This window comes from Zosterops lateralis (genome assembly GCF_965231275.1).
Source record: "Zosterops lateralis genome assembly, chromosome: 1".
NCBI lineage: Eukaryota > Metazoa > Chordata > Aves > Passeriformes > Zosteropidae > Zosterops > Zosterops lateralis.
This window is the reverse complement of record NC_139762.1, coordinates 6055427-6073975: the sequence shown is the minus strand read 5'-3', so window position 1 is coordinate 6073975 and position 18549 is coordinate 6055427. Positions and strand designations below refer to the sequence as shown.

The 18549-nt window shown below is 44.4% G+C and overlaps 1 protein-coding gene across 1 annotated transcript in view; it reads left to right on the top strand.

The window, feature by feature from the left end:
- Window positions 1-3286, top strand: part of LOC310916111 (sodium channel protein type 5 subunit alpha-like) — a 78201-nt gene extending 74915 nt beyond the window's left edge. The window contains exons 24-25 of the mRNA XM_083873398.1: window positions 167-437; window positions 1830-3286. Coding sequence (XP_083729524.1) covers window positions 167-437; window positions 1830-3028 — 1470 coding nt within the window. The 3' untranslated portion in view covers window positions 3029-3286. The remainder of the gene's footprint in view (window positions 1-166; window positions 438-1829) is intronic.
- Window positions 3287-18549: the final 15263 nt, after the last annotated feature.

Sequence of the window (18549 nt, the reverse complement as noted above, 5' to 3'; positions counted from 1 at the left end):
AAAGAGATTTTTAATGTCATTTTTGTACACTGCCTTTCTCCAATTTTTCCGACTTCATTGTAGCTGAATGACTTTGCGACATAAAAATTGGAAATGTTGGAAACATGTATGGGTGGATACTCCTTATTTTCATAACTGATGTCAGATATATTTTTTCCCCCTCTAGAACAGATACCAAGGTTTTCTTTTCGACATTTTAACATCTCAAATGTTTGATGTTATCATCATGGGTCTCATCTGCCTCAACATGATCACAATGATGGTGGAAACCTATGAGCAAAGTGAAGCGAAGACAAACGTCCTCAGCAAAATCAATATAATGTTTGTTACCATCTTTACTGCAGAATGTGTGCTGAAATTGCTGGCTCTGAGGCAGTACTATTTCTCAAATGCCTGGAACATATTTGATTTAGTTGTTGTTATTATGTCACTTGTTGGTAAGTAAAATTGTCTTGAAAATTCTTTACTATATCAATTATTATTCTTTTACAAAGAAAAAGAAGTAGCTAAAATGTATTAACTGCATCTAGTAATTGAAATGTAAGTTGTAGTACTGTAAAGTCTTAAGGAAAAAATAAGCAACCTCCCTCAAGATTATATGAAATGAGATTTAAAACAATTCCTTTAGTAAAAGTGTGTATGTATTTATAATGGTTCTTTAGGGGTTTGGTTGTTTTTTTTTCTCATCTGAAACACAGAATGAAAACCCCATCACAGCAGTATCACATTACATGATGATTTCCATTGTCACCAATTTAGTACCAACTAAGAAATACTCAATCAGATCAGTTATTGAGTTTTGTTATCTGTGCTTTTGACAGATGACTGAAATATATAGAAAAATGGGAATACTGGTATAGGTATAGAATAGGAAGGCTGGAATTAGATTATAACCTGTAGAATTCAGTTTCTGTAAATTCAGGCATTGCTGACTGAAAATAAGGGTTCACACTTTGTAGCACAATAGAAAAGATCACCAAAAATATATTAGTTTATATTTGAAGGCATTGCTATGGAAGAATGGGGTAAAGAGCTTTGTTGCAAATTTGAGCTTCCTGCCAATTGAACTATTCTCAGGGCTAGTACTGCCCTGGCAATAGCCATTTAGGGGAAGAAGGATATTTCATTTCTTTACTGTGACTCATGTCTTGGGTAAGTAAGATTCCAGAGAGATTATGGCTCTTTCATGAGAAATTAAATTTCTGGATTGTAAATACAAAACAAGTATCCAAAACAGCTAGACTTAGAAAAGACAAGCCTCTTCTAGTTCTGCTAGATATCATTAATTTCATTCAAACAAAGAAAAAATAACATCCATGTGTAGCTCTGTCCCTGAGCGAACCAAAAGCCATCCTAGAGTGGCATGCACAACTTCTGTGTTCATTACTCTGTTTGCTTCTACATATCATGCCTATATGATCTAAATGATAACCGTGACATCACATTATATCTTGTTTTCTTAGTTTAGGCTTAGTGTCAGTATTTGAAGAAAAAAGTAGAAGACAGCTTGAATCTGCTGAAATATTCATGCAACCAGAGCCAAAGAAAAGCATCAGCCATCAAGTGTCAACTGATACAGATATTTGAAATTGTGCACAGAAAGTTCCTTGTCATTTTTAGTGCAACAGGGCCTGTCCTCTGATGGCTGAAGAATAATAATAATTGTTGATTTTAACAACTATTATTTCAACTCAGCTTCTCCTCAAAGTTATTCTGGTAGGGCCTGGCAAACACACATCAAATATATGTGAGCCGTAAATATATTATCATTCCAGCCTCTTGACTAGGAAAAATATGATATTCTAATGAGTCGTTATCCTCCTTTTCAGCCTTACTGCTTTCCAGCATTGGCCAAGCCTTTGAACATTTCTTACCACCCACACTCTTCAGGGTCGTTCGCTTGGCCCGGATTGGGCGGATCCTGAGACTCATCCGGGGAGCCAAAGGAATTCGAACGCTGCTCTTTGCCTTAATGATGTCCCTACCTGCTCTGTTCAATATTGGCCTCTTGCTGTTCCTGGTCATGTTCATTTATGCCATTTTTGGCATGGCTAACTTTGCCTATGTGAAGATGGAAGATGGCATTGATGACATGTTCAACTTCCAAACCTTTGCTAACAGCATGCTCTGTCTCTTCCAAATCACCACGTCAGCTGGCTGGGATGGTCTTCTCAGTCCTATTTTAAACACTGGGCCACCATTCTGTGATCCAAACATAGAAGGTACCATAGGTGAATGTGGTAAACCTGCCATAGGTATTATTTATTTTGTAAGTTACATCATTATATCATTTCTCATTGTTGTAAACATGTATATAGCCGTAATTCTGGAGAACTTCAATGCTGCCACTGAGGAAAGTATAGAGCCTTTAGGGGACGATGACTTTGACATCTTTTATGAAATCTGGGGGAAGTTTGATCCTGAGGCAACTCAGTTTATAACTTTCTCTGCCCTTTCGGACTTTGCAGATGCTCTGCCTAAGCCTTTGCGTGTACCAAAACCAAACAGAGTTGAACTCACAGCAATGGACTTGCCGGTGGTCAGTGGGGACAAGATACACTGCTTGGACATCTTGTTTGCTTTCACCAAGAGGGTGTTGGGAGACTCTGGGGACCTGGATGCATTAAAAGTACAAATGGAAGAGAAATTCATGGCTGCCAACCCATCAAAACAATCCTACGAGCCCATATCCACCACACTCAGCCACAGGCAGAAGGAAGCGTCGGCCACGGTGATCCAGCGCGCCTACAGGAGCCACCTGCTCCAGCGCTCCCTCAGACAGGCCTCCTACCTGTACCAGCGCAGAACTTGCAGCTCTGACACTCTGGGAGAGAATGCTCCAGAAAACGAAGGGCTCATTGCGTCTATGCTGCGTGCAAATTATGGCAGGAGTCCCAACAGGTCTGAAACCTTGTCCTCAGTGTCCATCCCTCCGTCATACGACAGTGTCACAAGAGAGAGCAGTGGCAATCTCGTGGTTGAGAATGGAGAAATAATGGGCAGTCAACAGTCTCCAGACATTAAGTAGTTTATCAGTGACAAAGCTGTTAAGAATATTTTTAAAATTTTCACAGATGATGATATTGTAAATACGTGTCAGAGGAGGCAGCCTCCCTATGAAACCAGGTCTGTGGATGGTGATCAGTTAATTATGGCAGCTGAGAATCGTGGCCTTTGGCTCTGCTGTGTTCAGTTTTCTTCAATATTTACCTATTCAGAGAAAGGTTTTGGATCTGTTTGATCAATGGCATCTCACTGCAAAGCAGGTCCCGTGGTACCTGGGTGCTGTGACATGTTCACAGCAGTGATAGGCAACCTCAGCTTATATTTCCCCTGTACGGGAAGCAGAGCAAAGTCCAAGTACCAATGGATCTACTGGAGAACAGAAAATGAATGTCACTATGAGTATAAATTGAGGAATGGAAAGGAGCTAAAATCTATTCCATTCCTAATTGTTACTATCATTATAAACCTGTTTGGCAAACTGCTGATGATTTTATTTATTTTATTTCTTTTTAATGTATGGGGACATATGTGCCACAAACATAGATCCTGCATGATCCACAGTATTCCACAGTGTAGTGGACTTCTTCCCATATGATCAATATACAGAATAAACCATGGCATGTATGTTATCATAGTTGCGTTACTGAAGTTTAATGAAATAATAAATACAACTCTTAGTATTACAGAAGTCATACTGAACAGAGCAAAACCTTGCTTTATGTTTTGCCTGTGAGGATTATTTTTTTTAACATGGTTTCCTCTGGCGGTGAGGTGAAGGCAGCTGTACCATCAGTCACCTCATAAAAATTTGTGTTTATTGCATAGTTTCCCCTCAAACTTCTTCTAACGGTTTTGTGTTCAAGTTCATTCTTGACAATGTGGTAGAGAAGAGTAACAAAAAAAAGCCTGGCTGGAAATTGGTGATATCACTTCATCCACTCCCTTAGACACCAGAAACCAAGGGTGGGGAGCTCCACATGGGACCCATCAGAGGTGTCCTTGTTTGTGGTGATGAACATCATCCATGGCCATGGATGTTTCCCTTTGGAGGTAGGAGACTTTCTTCCTCCTGCCTGTGTTTCTCTGAGGGGAGAACCAGCCTTCTCTCTCCTGCAAAGGTTAGAAAAAAACAAATTATGAGTCATGTAGGCAATTAGGAAGGAAGTCTAGTTTGAACTGCTTGGGTTTGGGGTTAACGTTAGACTAAGGATGTAATCACAATTTCTACTTCTCATGGAACTGCATGTGCAGATGGGCTCTCATGGTTTCTCATCTCACCACATTTTCCTTATGAAGTCCTTTATCTCATGTCCTCATAGCTCAGGCTTCTCAGAAAAACATATGCCCAAGCACTACTTAATCTTTTGTCCTTTGTATATTTACTTTGGAGATTTGTTCACTGATGCACTTTGCTGACTAAGGACTGTTGTGTTTCCCTTTGTCATGTACTAGATGTAGTCACAGATTACCCCTGACATTTTAATTTCTTACATATGCTACTGTCTTTAAGGTTTAAGATGCTTTTCATTTTTCTTAGTTGCAAGCTTGCAGCTTTGTCATCACTGTTGAGTTTGGCAGGTTCTGGCAAGGCTCGGGTGAGCTTTTTCCTCCACATTGATTTCAGCCAGAAAAGAACCCAGTGATTGAGTGGGACCTGCTGTGCACTTGTTTGCAACCTGCATCAAGTTTTCTTCTCTCCTGAATGCCCCTTCTCTCTGGTAGCAGTTATATTCTTATGTCTTGTGTTGCTTTCTTCTGTCTTTTCCACCTCTTTAGATTGTGAGCTTTTTGGACAGAAATTCTCTTTTATTATGGATGGTAAATTAGACCTAATAATGAGACTCTGTTTTCTGTTAATGTTGTGTGAAGACTGATGCAAATAAATAATATTCATAGTACCTTTTCGTTTCCTCTGGGGTATTCCCTTAGCTTCTCCCTAGCCAATCCTGAAATGGTGGCTCCTTTAATTAATTTTGACTAATACTCCTTCAGATTTTAAGGTAGATGCATGGTGAATCTGTGTTATATCAGAAAAGTCAACAGCTCTGTGCCTTTAGAACCCAGGGGCTCTATTCCTTCAAATAAAAAAATAAATCTGATGACAATAAAAGAATTAATGAAATTAAATGGGTTTATTTGGCTAATTTTTTTTAACCACTTTCACAGCATACGAACAACCACAGCTGAGGAGCTGACTTCATGGCACTGGTGGGATGGTGTTTCCCAGCTCCAGCCTGTTCAATGTCACCTTCCCAAGAGGTGCAGGATGCATTGAGGAGCAGTAATGAGCCACATGCATCATTCTCAAGGATTTGGGGATGCACTGAACTGCCCTGGTATCACATCATCCCAGGAGATTGTATTAACCACATCCATACCTAAATGTGGTGTGACTCATCTTTGCCAGCTTGTGTGCCAGGAAGAAGTATTTTTTTATTGTAAAAGCAGTTAACTGTTAGTCAGACATATGCAAGCATCACTGATGTCCTTCTTTCTGTAAATGCCACCCTGAAACAGAGGCAGAGCTCCACCAATGTAGGAGATCAGATGCCAAAGTTCATTTGGTACCCTAAGTGAATTGTTTATTGGTGTAAGAAATGATAAATACCCTCTAGGGTGAATTTTACCTTCTGCAGAAACTCTGAGTAAAGGTGATACTGTTTTAGGGAAGACAGTTCCCCTGCCATGTTCTTTAATCACAGAATCAAAAAATGGGTTGGGTTGGAAGGGATCTTAAAGACCAGGTGCAGGGACACCTTCCGCTATCCCAGGTTGCTCCAAGCTCCATCCAACCTGGCCTTGGGCACTTCCAGGGATGGGGCAGCCAGAGCTTCTCTGGGCACCCTGTTCACCACCATCTTTATAGCAAAAATATCTTAGGTCAAAGATGAACCTGTCCTCTTCAGTCTAAAACCCTGATAGAAAATCTCCATCCATCTTTCTTATAAACCCTCTTAATGTAATGAAAGGCCACAGCAGAATCTTCCAGGCCACAAGGAAGTCCCAAAAATTTGGGAGATAAAATTATGAATATAAGCACAGCAGTAAGAAAATGCATCCTTATAAGTAAATAATCTTCCAAATCCTTCTGGTTCTCCTCTGAGCCCCTTAATTTTGGATCCTACTGATGTCCTTACAAACATCATGCTTTCCTGTGGTGGCTATGTGACATACAGCCTTGGTTCCAGATGGATTGCTTTCCTTTTTGGTCACTCAGAGCAATATTTCATGTGATTTTAGTCATTATTTAACCCAGGCTGCACTAACAGTCTGGTCTGTTCAACAGTTACATCTTCCATAAACTATATATCGCTTAAAATTTTATCCTAAATTATTGCATTTTTAAAGAGGTTATTAACACAGACAAAAAAAAAAAATTGAGGCTTGAGAGCTTTTCCCTTTGAGAGCCCATGAGAAACACAAGCTCAACAACATGGTGTATCAGTTTGTTCCTTTGATAGTGATGTGGAACAATAAATATATGAATGAATGACACAAGAATTTCAGAACATCTGTACCTCTCTGCAGTGAGCTTCATTTCACCACCTAAAGGACACACATTTTTCATAGGAAATCAAAGTAATGGAAAATACTTGAATAATTGCAAACCAATCAAAAGTGTTAAGGGGGATGGGAGAAAAAAAAATAAACTGAAGAATAAAAAGCTATTTTCTTCAAGACCTGTAGCATAAACTAAACTGACTTTACCATTGAGACTATCATTAATTGAACCACGTGAATAATTTAGTTCAGTGTTTCTCAGCCCTTGGGCAAATTGAAGGAGCTGCATGAAACTCCACTTGTGCTCGAAAGAAAGGCAACATTTTTTCCTCCTGTTCACCAGAGATCTTTGCAATTCAACAGTTGTGAATTAAAACTGGATCATGTGCTGGGATCCAATGCTGGGATGAATAACAATGTGTGATACGAGAAGAGATTCAAGTTTAGTGTTTTTCAGCCTAGAAATAGCAGCTGAGAGGATGCATCATGACTCTCAGTAAACAAAGCAAGTGGGAAAATATGAGGAAGGGAGAAAAATGTTTAAAAGACAAATAGATTAGTCAGGGGGAAATTAACTTTCAAATTAGAGGTGGCTTCTGTTCTTCAGAGGATGGAGTCACAGAACTGTTTTTAGCAGGAGCAGAGAAGCCAGTTTGACTGGAAGGTAAATAGTAACACAGGTTTTCATAGGATTATGTGCCAAAACACTTTTGAGGGGATCTGTGATCCCCTTAGTTCCTGTTCAGAAGTACTTGAATTTAATAAAATTAAGACTGGGATCTACATCTGGACAGGGAAACTTGTTGAATGCTTCCTCCTAGTGGCTTTCGATCAAAATGACATTTTCAACGTGGGAAAAAAAAATAAAATTGGGGCCTCTGTCTCAAGTATAGAGAGTGAAACCTGAACTGATAAATAACTGTTAAAAATGTTTAAAAACTGTTAAAAAAACCTATTAAATACTGAAAAAGTATTAGCAGGAAGCAGAGAGCTTAGAGGAAGGGGGAGGAGGGTTGTGCTAAAAGAAAGCTGCAGTTTAAAGGTCAGAAAACAAGACGAGTGAGAATTTCCAGTGTAAAAGAGAATTAGACCATAAACAGGAAGCTGAAACAGTAATAAGCAAATCATTGGCTATATAAGAAAGAAAAAGAAGAAAAAAAGTAAAGAAGATATGAGTTTGGTTTAAAATGGGGCAGGGATGAGGGTTTGGATAGCTTTAATGTTTAAAATAGATACAGATAAATATAGATATAGATATATATTAAAAATATCAGGTAAATAATCTCCTTAATTTTTGGTGAAGACTGCTGTGGATATGGGATCATATTTTCCTTGGCAAAGAAGTATTTGAATGGAAATGTGAGTAAATCCATGGATGGACACAGAAGGGAATTAAAACAATGGAGCTGGGGTCCGGAATAACCCCTTTGCAAAAATCCTGTTGAGAACTGGCACATAAACCTGAAGATCTCTCTCTAAGATTTTGTGAGAGCCTGTCAGATTAGGAAAGGTTGCAGGAGGGAAAAAATCCACAAAATCCAACCTAAATGTAATACTTGCATTAGAAAAGGAGGTAACAAGCAGCTCAAGCAGAGACTTGCTGATCTGAATTAAGTATACTGCAGGGACACAATTTTGGAGAGGAGATAATCAAAGATTTGAAGGAAAGTGGAAAATTGAATTTAAAGTTTTGAAATATATTTACTAAGAAATAAGAATGTGGCAAATCTTATCCCCTGCTATCCTGAGAGAATGTAACAGGGCAGAGCATGAAGTGCTGTACTGGGGGCCAAATGGGGACTTGTGCTTTCAGGGGATGGAAACAGCAGATCCCTGTGGATCAGCTACTGAAACAGGAGGGTTGGGGTGTGTAACGTGGTGCAATCCTGAAACAGAGGACTGGAAGTGAAAATCTGTCAGCTCAGACACAGCCCATGGGGGGCAGGTGGTGCTGAGGCAGAGGAGGCACTGGTGAGGCTGCACCTCTGCACATGTTGGTACGAGACGCTCAAGGAAGATTCCTGTGAACCAAACAAGATTTAAAGGGTTTCTACAATGGACAGGAAATTAGAAAGCCTGTAGAAAGAAAATTGGAATCCTGGTTTCTTCAATCCTGCAAAACGAAAGTCGAGAAATGTGACTGTTCCTGAGAGGGGAATAATGTAAGTGAGGGTTAAACCAGAGTATTGAGCAAAGATTATTTTGAACAGTCTGCATCAACCACCCTCCCTCCAAAGTCTACAACAGGGTGCAGTTTGCAGTTTTCCTGCGGTGAGTTTTCCCTGTAGAAGCTTGCCATGATCCCATGGCTATGGACAAGGCCTCTTGCACACAGGAAATCTGGAAGATTCACATGGAAAATCTGTCATTTGTATCCTATTGGTTGTAAAGCACAAGTTTCCCCACAAAAACAAGATCCAACACTCCAATATGTGTTTCCTTATCCCATCAAGTTGATTGAGATGGTCCCGAACTGAGACTTCATGTATTTATATGTTTTGAGACAATAACACCAGAAAGTTGAAAGCTATTTTCCATGTTTTCACTGAAAGGACCTGGAGAGGCAGGTCAGTGCTGACAAATATCTGAAAGGTGGGTTTGGCTTTATTTGACTAAAGTCATTTGTTCTGCTGGGGTTACAGCCCTTGACCTCAGGACATCAAAGAGAATCAGCTTAATTGGATGTGATGAGGAAAGGGTTAACATGTTTATCAATCAGGCAACAGCTGAAAGGGATAAACAATCAGGAAACAAACTATTTATAAGGCAGGAGAGGAGGGGGTACCTTGGGAGTGCTTGAGTTGTGATTTGTTTTACTGTTTGTTTGTGGTTTTTTTTCTTTCTTTTTTGTGAGGGGATTTGGCTTTTTTTGTTTGTTTTGGGGGATCGGTGGGATTTTTTGAGGGTTTTTAAACTTTTTTTATGTTTTACTTTTGGCCTTTTTTTTTGGTTGGTTGGTGTTTTTGTTGAGTTTTTTTGTTGCTTGTTTGTTTTTGACTTTTTTGGGGTGGGAAAGTTTGCTGTGTTTTGTTTGGTTGTTTTTGAAGTAAGATTTAGGCTTTGTTGGTACCTGTGCTCTAAACCAGTAGTAGCATTCATATCTAACAAGATAGTAATGCAGATATTGGTATATTTCTCTATTTTTTAGGGAAGTTTTTACTGTAATTGTTGTTTCAGCCAGACTTTCTGTGTATGTGAACTTGCAGAGTTTATACTTGACATATTTTTTTTTCTAAAAGAATGACTGCATTTGTTTGCCTGTTTTATGGGATGGGTTTTGCGGTTGTACTTTTCTTTGTCTTTTGTGTTCTGTTTGAGGTGTGAAAGGAGACTACATTTGGAGTTGTGGTATCTTTTTGGGGTGGGACTGACAGGAGTGATGTACCTGTTTCCATTTTTACTAGAAAAGCAGTTAAATAGTTACTCCATGTGTAAAAGAAAATGGGGCCCGTTGTCACTGCATTCAGAAGTTCCTGCCTATGTCTTACCTCTGTTTGCTCTTCAACTTTTCTTTTACTTTAAACAATGTGGAAATCAGCTTTTGATTGTCCTATTTGTTTTTTCTATATGAACATGAGTACAGAAAGGATGAAGGAGTGAAAATCAGTTAGAGAAATCAATCTGTGAGAATTAAAAGATGGTGGGAAGTTCTTTTCCAGCTTCCATTCTTGCTGTTTGACTTGATAATGCCTTGGAAAAAAAGAGAGCTGTTGCAGTCTCCCAACTCTCTTGGAGACCAGAGTCAAATGTTAGGATTTTGTGTTATTTTCTGTGGATGGCTGTGTTTGTGTTGAGTAGAGCAATTCCTTCCAAAAAATCTGGCAGAAGCATCAGTCCAATCCCATTTGCAGCCACTCCCAAATCAGTGCTTGAAAATATACAGTAGAGTAAATAAAATAAACTCTCTCTGAGAGAGCACTTGAATATTGCAAAGGGGAAAAAATAAATTTGGCTTTGCTTGATGCTGAGGAGCATATCCAATACCCAGTCAGGGCCTGAGCCTGCACTCAGAGGGATCAGCTTGGAAAAGCAAGATGTGGTGGTTCAGTGTGGGCTTGAATGGGACATCTCCAGTCAAGGGCATCTGGTTCTTAAGGGCTCTGTTTGTCAGAGGAAGGATCTTGCACTAAAGACAAAATACAAAAAGATGATGGCCTTGAGTAGTTATTGGCTTGTATAAAATCTTTCCCAAAGAGGTGAAACAGAAATATTTGAAAGACTTCTTCATTTTAACAGGTTGAATTTCTGGATGCTTGGAGAACCTGGTGATTTCAATGTAACTTTTCCTGGGAGGTAACTGGGCCTGCTGCATTTGCTGCCAGACCTAGCCTAGTCTAGAACTACTTTCTGCATAAATAGAGATGAGGGGGAAATAGGTGATAGGATGTGATAGAAATATAAGAGCAGCAGTTGGGAGTAAGCAGGAGAGGGTGAGAAGTTTGCAGTGTGCTGGCAAACAGACCAAAGAGAGAAGCAGAAAGCCCGAAGGTGTGATGATTAATGCTTGACTCTTCACCTCTCAGACAGAAGAGGTAGATGGTGAACTGTGCTGATTTTTGCCTGGGGAGAGTTAATTTTCTTCACAGTAACTAGTGTGGGACTAAGTTTTAGATTTGTGCTGAACAGAGTTGGTAATCCAGAGATGTTTTGGATATTGCTGAGCAGCACTTGCATGAGGGGCCTGGGGGTGCAGGAGAAGTTGGGAGGAGACACAGCTGGGGCATCTGACCCCAAATGACCAAAGAGATATTCTACACATGACATGCTCACTAAATAAAATGGGGGGGGTGTTTGGGGTGATGGCATTTGTCTTCCCAAGTCACCACCATGTGTGATGGGGCCCTGCTCTCCTGAAGATGGCTGAACACCTTCTTGCCTGTGGAAGTGTTGAATGAATTCCTTCTTTTGCTTTGTTTATGTGTGTGGTTTTTGCTTTACCTCTTAAAATGTCTTAATCTCCACCCATGAGTTTTCTCACTTTTTGTCCTCTGATTCTCCCCCTGATCCTGCTGGTGGGGGAGTGGCTGCCTGGGATTAAACCACAACAGACTTTTTGTCATGCTCAATGTGCAGCTCAAAGGGTTAGAGACAATGAGGGATTTGATTGGCATGTGCTAGATTGATTTAATAGCTGTTATTGCCATTTAGCTATTAATTGGCAGGCTCCTGTGCTTGCCATGGGGTGCACTTGCCTGGCTGTGTATTAGAGCCTCGTTAGTGTCTCCTTGCAATTGCTGCTCTCTGTAGTGCTGATCAAGGTACTCTGCTGTGCCTGGGCACATATTGGTAACAGTCCTGGTGATGTGCCTGGCCTGGCAGATGGCCAGGGCATCGCTGGTGTGTCTGTGCTGCTGAACTGGACAGGCTGGGACTCCAAGTGTGAACTCACTGTGGGTGAGCCCATGATGGAGCACGCATCCCTGATGGACTTTATGCTGGCACAGATTAATGCCTGAAGGAGGCTGTGATCCTGTGAGGACTGTCATGTTTGTGAAGGACTGCAGCCTGTGGGAAGGAAGAAGTTTGTGGGGGACTGTTTCCCATGGGTGGAACACCACTCTGGAGGAAGAGAAGCAGAGATGGCCCTGAAGCCTGTGCTGAAGATGATGATGAGGAGCAGTTCCCTGCAGCCATGGAGGACCAGGATGTGGACCATAGCAGGAACCCCTTGTGGCAGCCAGGCTGGGGATGAGAATCAGGAGATTTTTATGGATGCACCTTTAAAAGCTGTAAGCCTTGAGTTGCATGTTACAGGAATCACTGTACCAGGAGCCATATGGACCAGTGGAGGAAAAGCATTAAAAGAAGTAGTGAAAGAGTAGAGTGACCTGGCCTGAGATGGGTTTGGTGCCCAGGAACTCAGTGCAACACACAATTCCTCCTGTTCTGAGCGGCCATTGTGCCTGATGGAGCCCAAAGTTGTGGACTGAATGAACACAAAGAGTTTCGTGGTGCAGACCTTGTTGAGAAACTAATCTGATTGTTGATGAGACTCTCTGGCCACACTCCCACCACCTTTTACCCAGGCTTTTACTGCTGGGACTGAAGCATCTTCACAGCAGAGGGCTGACAGGGAAGGTACAACTGACACCAGAGAAGGCTTCAAGCATCAGCACTTTATTGTTCTTCAGCGCAACCTTTTACACTATTCATCTAATGTGCATTACATCTGTGTGCCCTTTCTACCCTTTTGGAATTGGTCAGGACACCTCAGCACTCCATGTTTCATTGCCTTCAATACTGTTCACCTGTCCTACAGCTGGAGCCCATTAGAGATGAAGCTCTGCTGCAGCCCCACTCCCAGTAACCACAAACTGAGCCTACAGAGGGCTCCAGTGAGATGATGGGGACTCTGCTTGGCTCCCTACACACCCTTCTCACAGGCATTCAGACCAGGTTTCATGCCCTTTGTGTGAAGGACTGGAAGTTCATGGCCTCTTGTCTTGAGCTCTGGTCACTCAGATACCTCATCTGTTTATTGTTTTGAAGGATGGGAAGAGAGGTCATGGTTAATGTGGAACAAGGGGTGGAGTGTGCTGTGTTTGCCTGGGATAAATTTTCTTCATAGTAACTAGTATGGGACTATTTGGATCTGTGCTGGACACAGGTTTTATAATGTGGAGGTGTTTTTGTTATTGCTGAGCAGGGCTTGCACAGAGCCTTTTCTGCTTCTCTCAGTGCCTTGCTGATGAGGGCAGTGGGACTGCATGGAAAACTGGGAGATGACACAGCCAGGAGAGTTGACCCTAACTGACCAAGGGATTCCAGACCATGAGACATCATGCTCAGTGTATAAAGTGGGGGGGAATAAAGAATAATGGAGGGATAGTGAGCAGGATGGTTTCTATCTTCCCAAGTGACCATTATGTGTGATGGGGCCCTGCTTCCCTGGGGATGACACAACACCTGCCTACCCATGGGGAGTGTAGAATTAATTCTTTGATTTGCTTTGCTTGTGTGTATGGCTCTTGCTTTTTCTATTAAACTGTCTTTATCTCAACCCATGACCTTTCTCACTTTTGTTTTTCCAATTCTCTTTTGCTGCCACTGGTAGGGGAGTGAGCAAGTGGCTGTGTGATACCAAGTTACTGTCTGGGCTTAAACCATGACATGTATATTGTTGCAGTGCACCTCCACACCTGAGCAGGTGCTCCCATATTAGGAAAAGAGTTTCAGTTTCACCCCTGAACTTACAAGGAAAATGAACCAGAAACTTTTATGCTCTTCTCACTGTAACTGGCCCAGTGCCAGGACAAAAGCACTTGCTGGTCCCTTTAGCTGTTCTTCAAAGAATGGAGTTATTTGCTATTGGGCAGCTTGCCAAAAAAAATCTTGCCTAGATTGTTGGATACTTGAGAAAGAGCACAGAGATTCTCGGGGCATTTTTGGGGTGTCTTAGGAGGTGCAAGGAGCCTCCCTGCACTCTGCATGGCTTTTGTTCTTCTGTTTTGTATGGTTTGGTATTTTCTCTTTTAAAGAAAACTTTTTTGCTTTTTCAAAATGCAATCATGCTGTCTCACTAATTATTTTTAAGCCATTTCTTGGAGGTTGTTGGATACCTTCAGAGTGTGTTGAGCCCTTGAGGGGCTAAAAATACACTGGCCCCATGCAGAAATTCAACAGCATATGTTAGGTAATAATTTTTTTATTGTGTAGCACTCAAAGGTAGATGGTGGAGCTCTGCTCAAGACTGGGTCTCATGGCACAACCAAGAAGAGCCTGGTCCATCCTTGACACCTCCCTTCAGATACTGATACACATGTGTGACATCCCCTCCCAACCACCTCTTCTCAAGGCTGAACAGGCCCAGGTCCCTCAGCCTTGTGAGAGAGGTGCTTCAGCCCCTTAATCAACTTTGTAGCCTCCACTGGGCCTGCTCCAGGAGCTCCATGTCCCTCCTGTCCTGAGGAACCCAGAACTGGACACAGCACTCCAGCTGTGCCTCACTGGAGCTGGGTTGAGGGGCAGGATCCCCTACCCAACTTTGCCTTAAAGGAGGTTGAAAATAGGTGGGGGCTGGTCTCCCCTCTGTGATAACAAGCAGTGAGATAAGAGGAAATGGCCTCAACTTGCACCAGGATAGGTTTAGATTACATTAGGAGAAATTCCTTCATAAAAAGGGCATTCAGATGTTGGAACATATTGTCCAGAGAAGTGGTGAAGTCACCATCATTTGGAAGGGTTTGAAAGCTATGTGGATATGCCATGTAGGGACAGGGTTTAGTGGTGGTCCTGGCAGTATTGGGTTAATGGCTGGGCTTGATGATCCTGGAGGTCTTCTCCTACCTCAATGATTCTTTGCAATATCAGGCTAAGAGTTTCAGAGCTAAAAGAGATCAAGGGCAGGCCCCTCACCTGGGGCTCCTTAGGCTGATCAGCTTGAAGATGCTGAAAAAATAATCATGATAATCCCTGAATTCATTAATAAAATCGCAGAGCCATCAATGTTGGGAAAGCCCTCTAAGGTCATGGAGTCCAACTACTCACCCTGCATGGTCACCTCCCTGGCTGTCCTCACACTGTCCTCTTTTCAGAAGAAAATACTGTCACATCTTCATGCTCCAAGGGCACTTCTGCAAATAAAATAACATGGATAGTCAGAACTCAGTAGACTACAAACCCTGCATTTAAAAATTAATTTAAAGATGAAAGGATCAATGAGAAGCAGCAGAGAAAGGTTTCTACATCATCTTTGTCCTTCAGTGCCCTTGCAGGAAACTCTACAAGAAAAGGAACAAGAGAAGAGCTCTAGTTTAATTTGCCACAGCTTGGTCAAGCTTTTATCAGAAATTCTGAGTCACTTAACCACTTGTGACCACAATTTGCCCAAGATCTGACCTATGTGAGGATCAAGATGCCTAGAGCAGCCCCAAGGAAGTCCCCAGGACTGCTTCTGTGCTGAAAAGCATTGTGGTCGTTATTGCTTAGCTCTTTCTACCCCAAGCACTTCCCAGAAGCTGAAATGGTAGAGTTTGAATACAAACTAATAGGCATTGCAATTAATAAGGAGATTCAAACTAAAGAATAAAAAGGAAATGGTTCATGACTCATGTAAAGTATTAAGTAAATGTAGTGGAAGGAAATTTGCCTTTAATTAGTGTTAAAATGGAGCAGGGAGGGCATGATGCATGACTGCAGTGAAAAAAAAAGAGGGGTCAAGGTACTAAATGCAAAAAATTATCACTTGGAATTTCCCTGCAGACCTTGTGGGGATATTCTTGTTAACTGTTCCTAAAAGATGCTTCTCAAGGCTTGTTTCTAATGACAGGTTGTGTGGGGGTGCTGGAATGGTATCATAAGTTTCTTAGTTGTAGGTTTGATGTGATTTGGACTTTAACCCTAGCCAGGTAAAGTTACTGTCTTGGATTGTGCTTATCAGAGGTTGATAAGAGTTGCCAAGACAACTCTAATCCTCTGCCCTGGGTTTCGATCGTCCTATTGTGTTTTCCCCCATCCCATTGTACTTCTCCCCCACATGTCCACCATCCCCCAGACCCCAGACCTTCAGGAGAGGTGTCTGACAGGGATTGGTGGGTCTCCCAGGGCCACATCCCAAATCCACCTGATTTGTTAATGTTGTGTATTGCATTTTGACCTTACCCACCTGGCTTTGTGTGATTGGTCTCTGTAACTTGTGTCCACCCCTGAGATTTTGGGGGAACAAAAACCCCCTGTAACCGAGGCCCGGGGTCACTCCCCAGAGGCACAGGCCTGGAACCAGGGGCTGCCCCCTGAGTTACCCGAATAAAACCTTTTCTCCCTGAGCCTGGAGTGTCCCCTCTTTCTAACCACGGCCGAGACAGCTAAGGCAAAGGTGCTGCGGAGCCAAGACCCACGCAAAGGTACTGTTGGGCGTATCACAGCTAGCAGGGTGGCCCAGCTGACGCTGAGCTGACCTGAGAGACAGATACGCGAAGCAACAGATTGGCGCCCATTCGTGGGGCCTGCAGACGCCTTTTGACCCGCTGTGCCGTGGGAGCTGACACGGAGGCCCGAGGAAGACTCGGACCCTGTGACCCAGAGACCTTCTGAGAGGACGTCGCCTTGTCGTGTCCCGAGGTTTTCAGCATCTCACGGAGCCACTGGGGTTGCTAAAAAGCACCCCTGGTGGAAGAAGGGAACAGCTCCTGCCCAGAGGAGTCCCCTTCCGGCTTGTGGTTGCCCCAGCAACGTCTCCAGTGTCCCGAGGGCTTGGTGAGTATATTTCCCTGAAGGGAGGGGAGGATACCCACCACAGAGGCTTGGGAAGCCTCAGGGAACCCTAGGAGGGACGGGACAGGGGGGGACCGGGGGTCCACCCGAAGGAAGCCCTTACCCCTAGGAAAGGACGCCCACAGGGATTTGGGGGGTGGTTTTGCTGGGAAGGGGTGGTGGTAAAGGTAACAGCTAGTCAGAATGGGAAACGGACTAAACACCACCCAGAAAGAGGTTTTTGAAAGTTTAATTGGAGTTTTAATTGTTGCCAAAGTTAAATACTCAAAAAAGGAACTGAAAAAGTTTATTAGGTATTTGTTTTTGCATTTTCCGAATGTTAATTCGGACCAAGTGAACAGCATTTGGTTCTGGGAAAATGCTTCTAAAAAGTTGGAAAAATTAGGGAAGTCAGGAGACGTCCTGGCTGCAAAATTTGCATTCTGGCCGTGGCAAATAAAAGCTGCCTTAAAAGAGATCACAGGAATGCAAGATAACAAAGTTGCATTCTCTCACTGCCGTCCCTCAGTCCCTTCCCCCCATACCCCTCCCCCTGCCTCTCCCGAGTCCCCCCAACCCCCCCGGTCCCATCCCCCTGCCTCCCCGAAATCTCCCAAACCCCCCAGGTCTCCCCTTCTCCCCTCTCCCAAAGAACCCAAGCCCCCCAAGTCTCCTAAAACCCCCAAAACCCCCCCAGGTATTTTAAAAAATGCTCCGGCACCCCCGGGGTCCTCCTCGCCAAGCATTTTGAGAATTCCTGGATCCCCCGCCCCCCGCAGCCACGGCCGGGTTGCGAGAGGCTCCCGGGGCAGTCTGGCTGGCCAGAACGCCCAAACCCCCCCGACTACCCCCCTGATTTCCCCAGCCAACAAACCCAGAGTCCGTTTCTCATTCGCCGAGGAAGACCACCAGTCCCCAACCCGCCCGGGTGGGTCCGGCAGCAAGAACGGCTGTGAGAAACCCCCGAAGGGAGACACGGAGACCCCCCCCTCCCCAGAGAACAAAGGAAAATGCCCCCATAATGGCGGCAGCCACGAGGTGCAGCCATCACCTCTTGGTGCCCTTCCCCCTTCTTGTTCCCAGAATCCCTTTCAGCCCCCTCCCACTGGCCCTTCCCTCTACCCGCCCCCTTTTTCCTCACAAGGCTTGCCCCCGCCCCTTCCCCCGCCCCTTCCCACGCCCCTTCCCCCGCCTCTTCCCCCGCCCCTTCAGAGCCAGGGGTGGGGTTTACCCAACTCCTACTGTGAAGGCACCGCCCCGACTCCGCCCAGAACCTTCCCCCTGCCCGCCCCGCCCCCGAAGTGGGCGGTTCCTTCCTCCGGAGAAACTCCTTATCCTCCCCACCCCCTTTTTCCCCAGCCATCTTTCCCGGAACCGATCTATCCCGAGCCTTGTGGTCCCGAAAAAGCCCCGCACCCCCCACCTTCCCCACCCCTGCTCCTGGGACCGGGAGGGGATCAGGGCACAGCCTCAACAGCGTGGGGCTCGCCGCTGCCCCCGGGGCTGCCGGCTGCCCCTCCCCCGCCGGCACTGCCGGCCCCTCCTCCCCCGCCGAGGCTGCCGGCTGCCCCGCCCCTGCCCGGGCTGCCGGCGCCGCCCCCAGTGCTGGGACCGCCCAGTGCTGGGACTGCCTGGGCTGCTGCCTCCCCCCCCCCGGAACCGCAGCCGCCCGCTCCCCTCCCCCCACCGAATGCCGGCGCTGCAGCCGCTTTTGCCGGGTTCCCGGGACAGTGGCTGAAAGGACCGGACCCCGTGGCCCCCCCTCCCCCTCCCCCCTCGTGGCACCCACCGGCGGCCGGGGCGCCCCTGCCCCAGCCCGCCCCCCCGCAGCCCCCTCCCACAGGGGGAGCC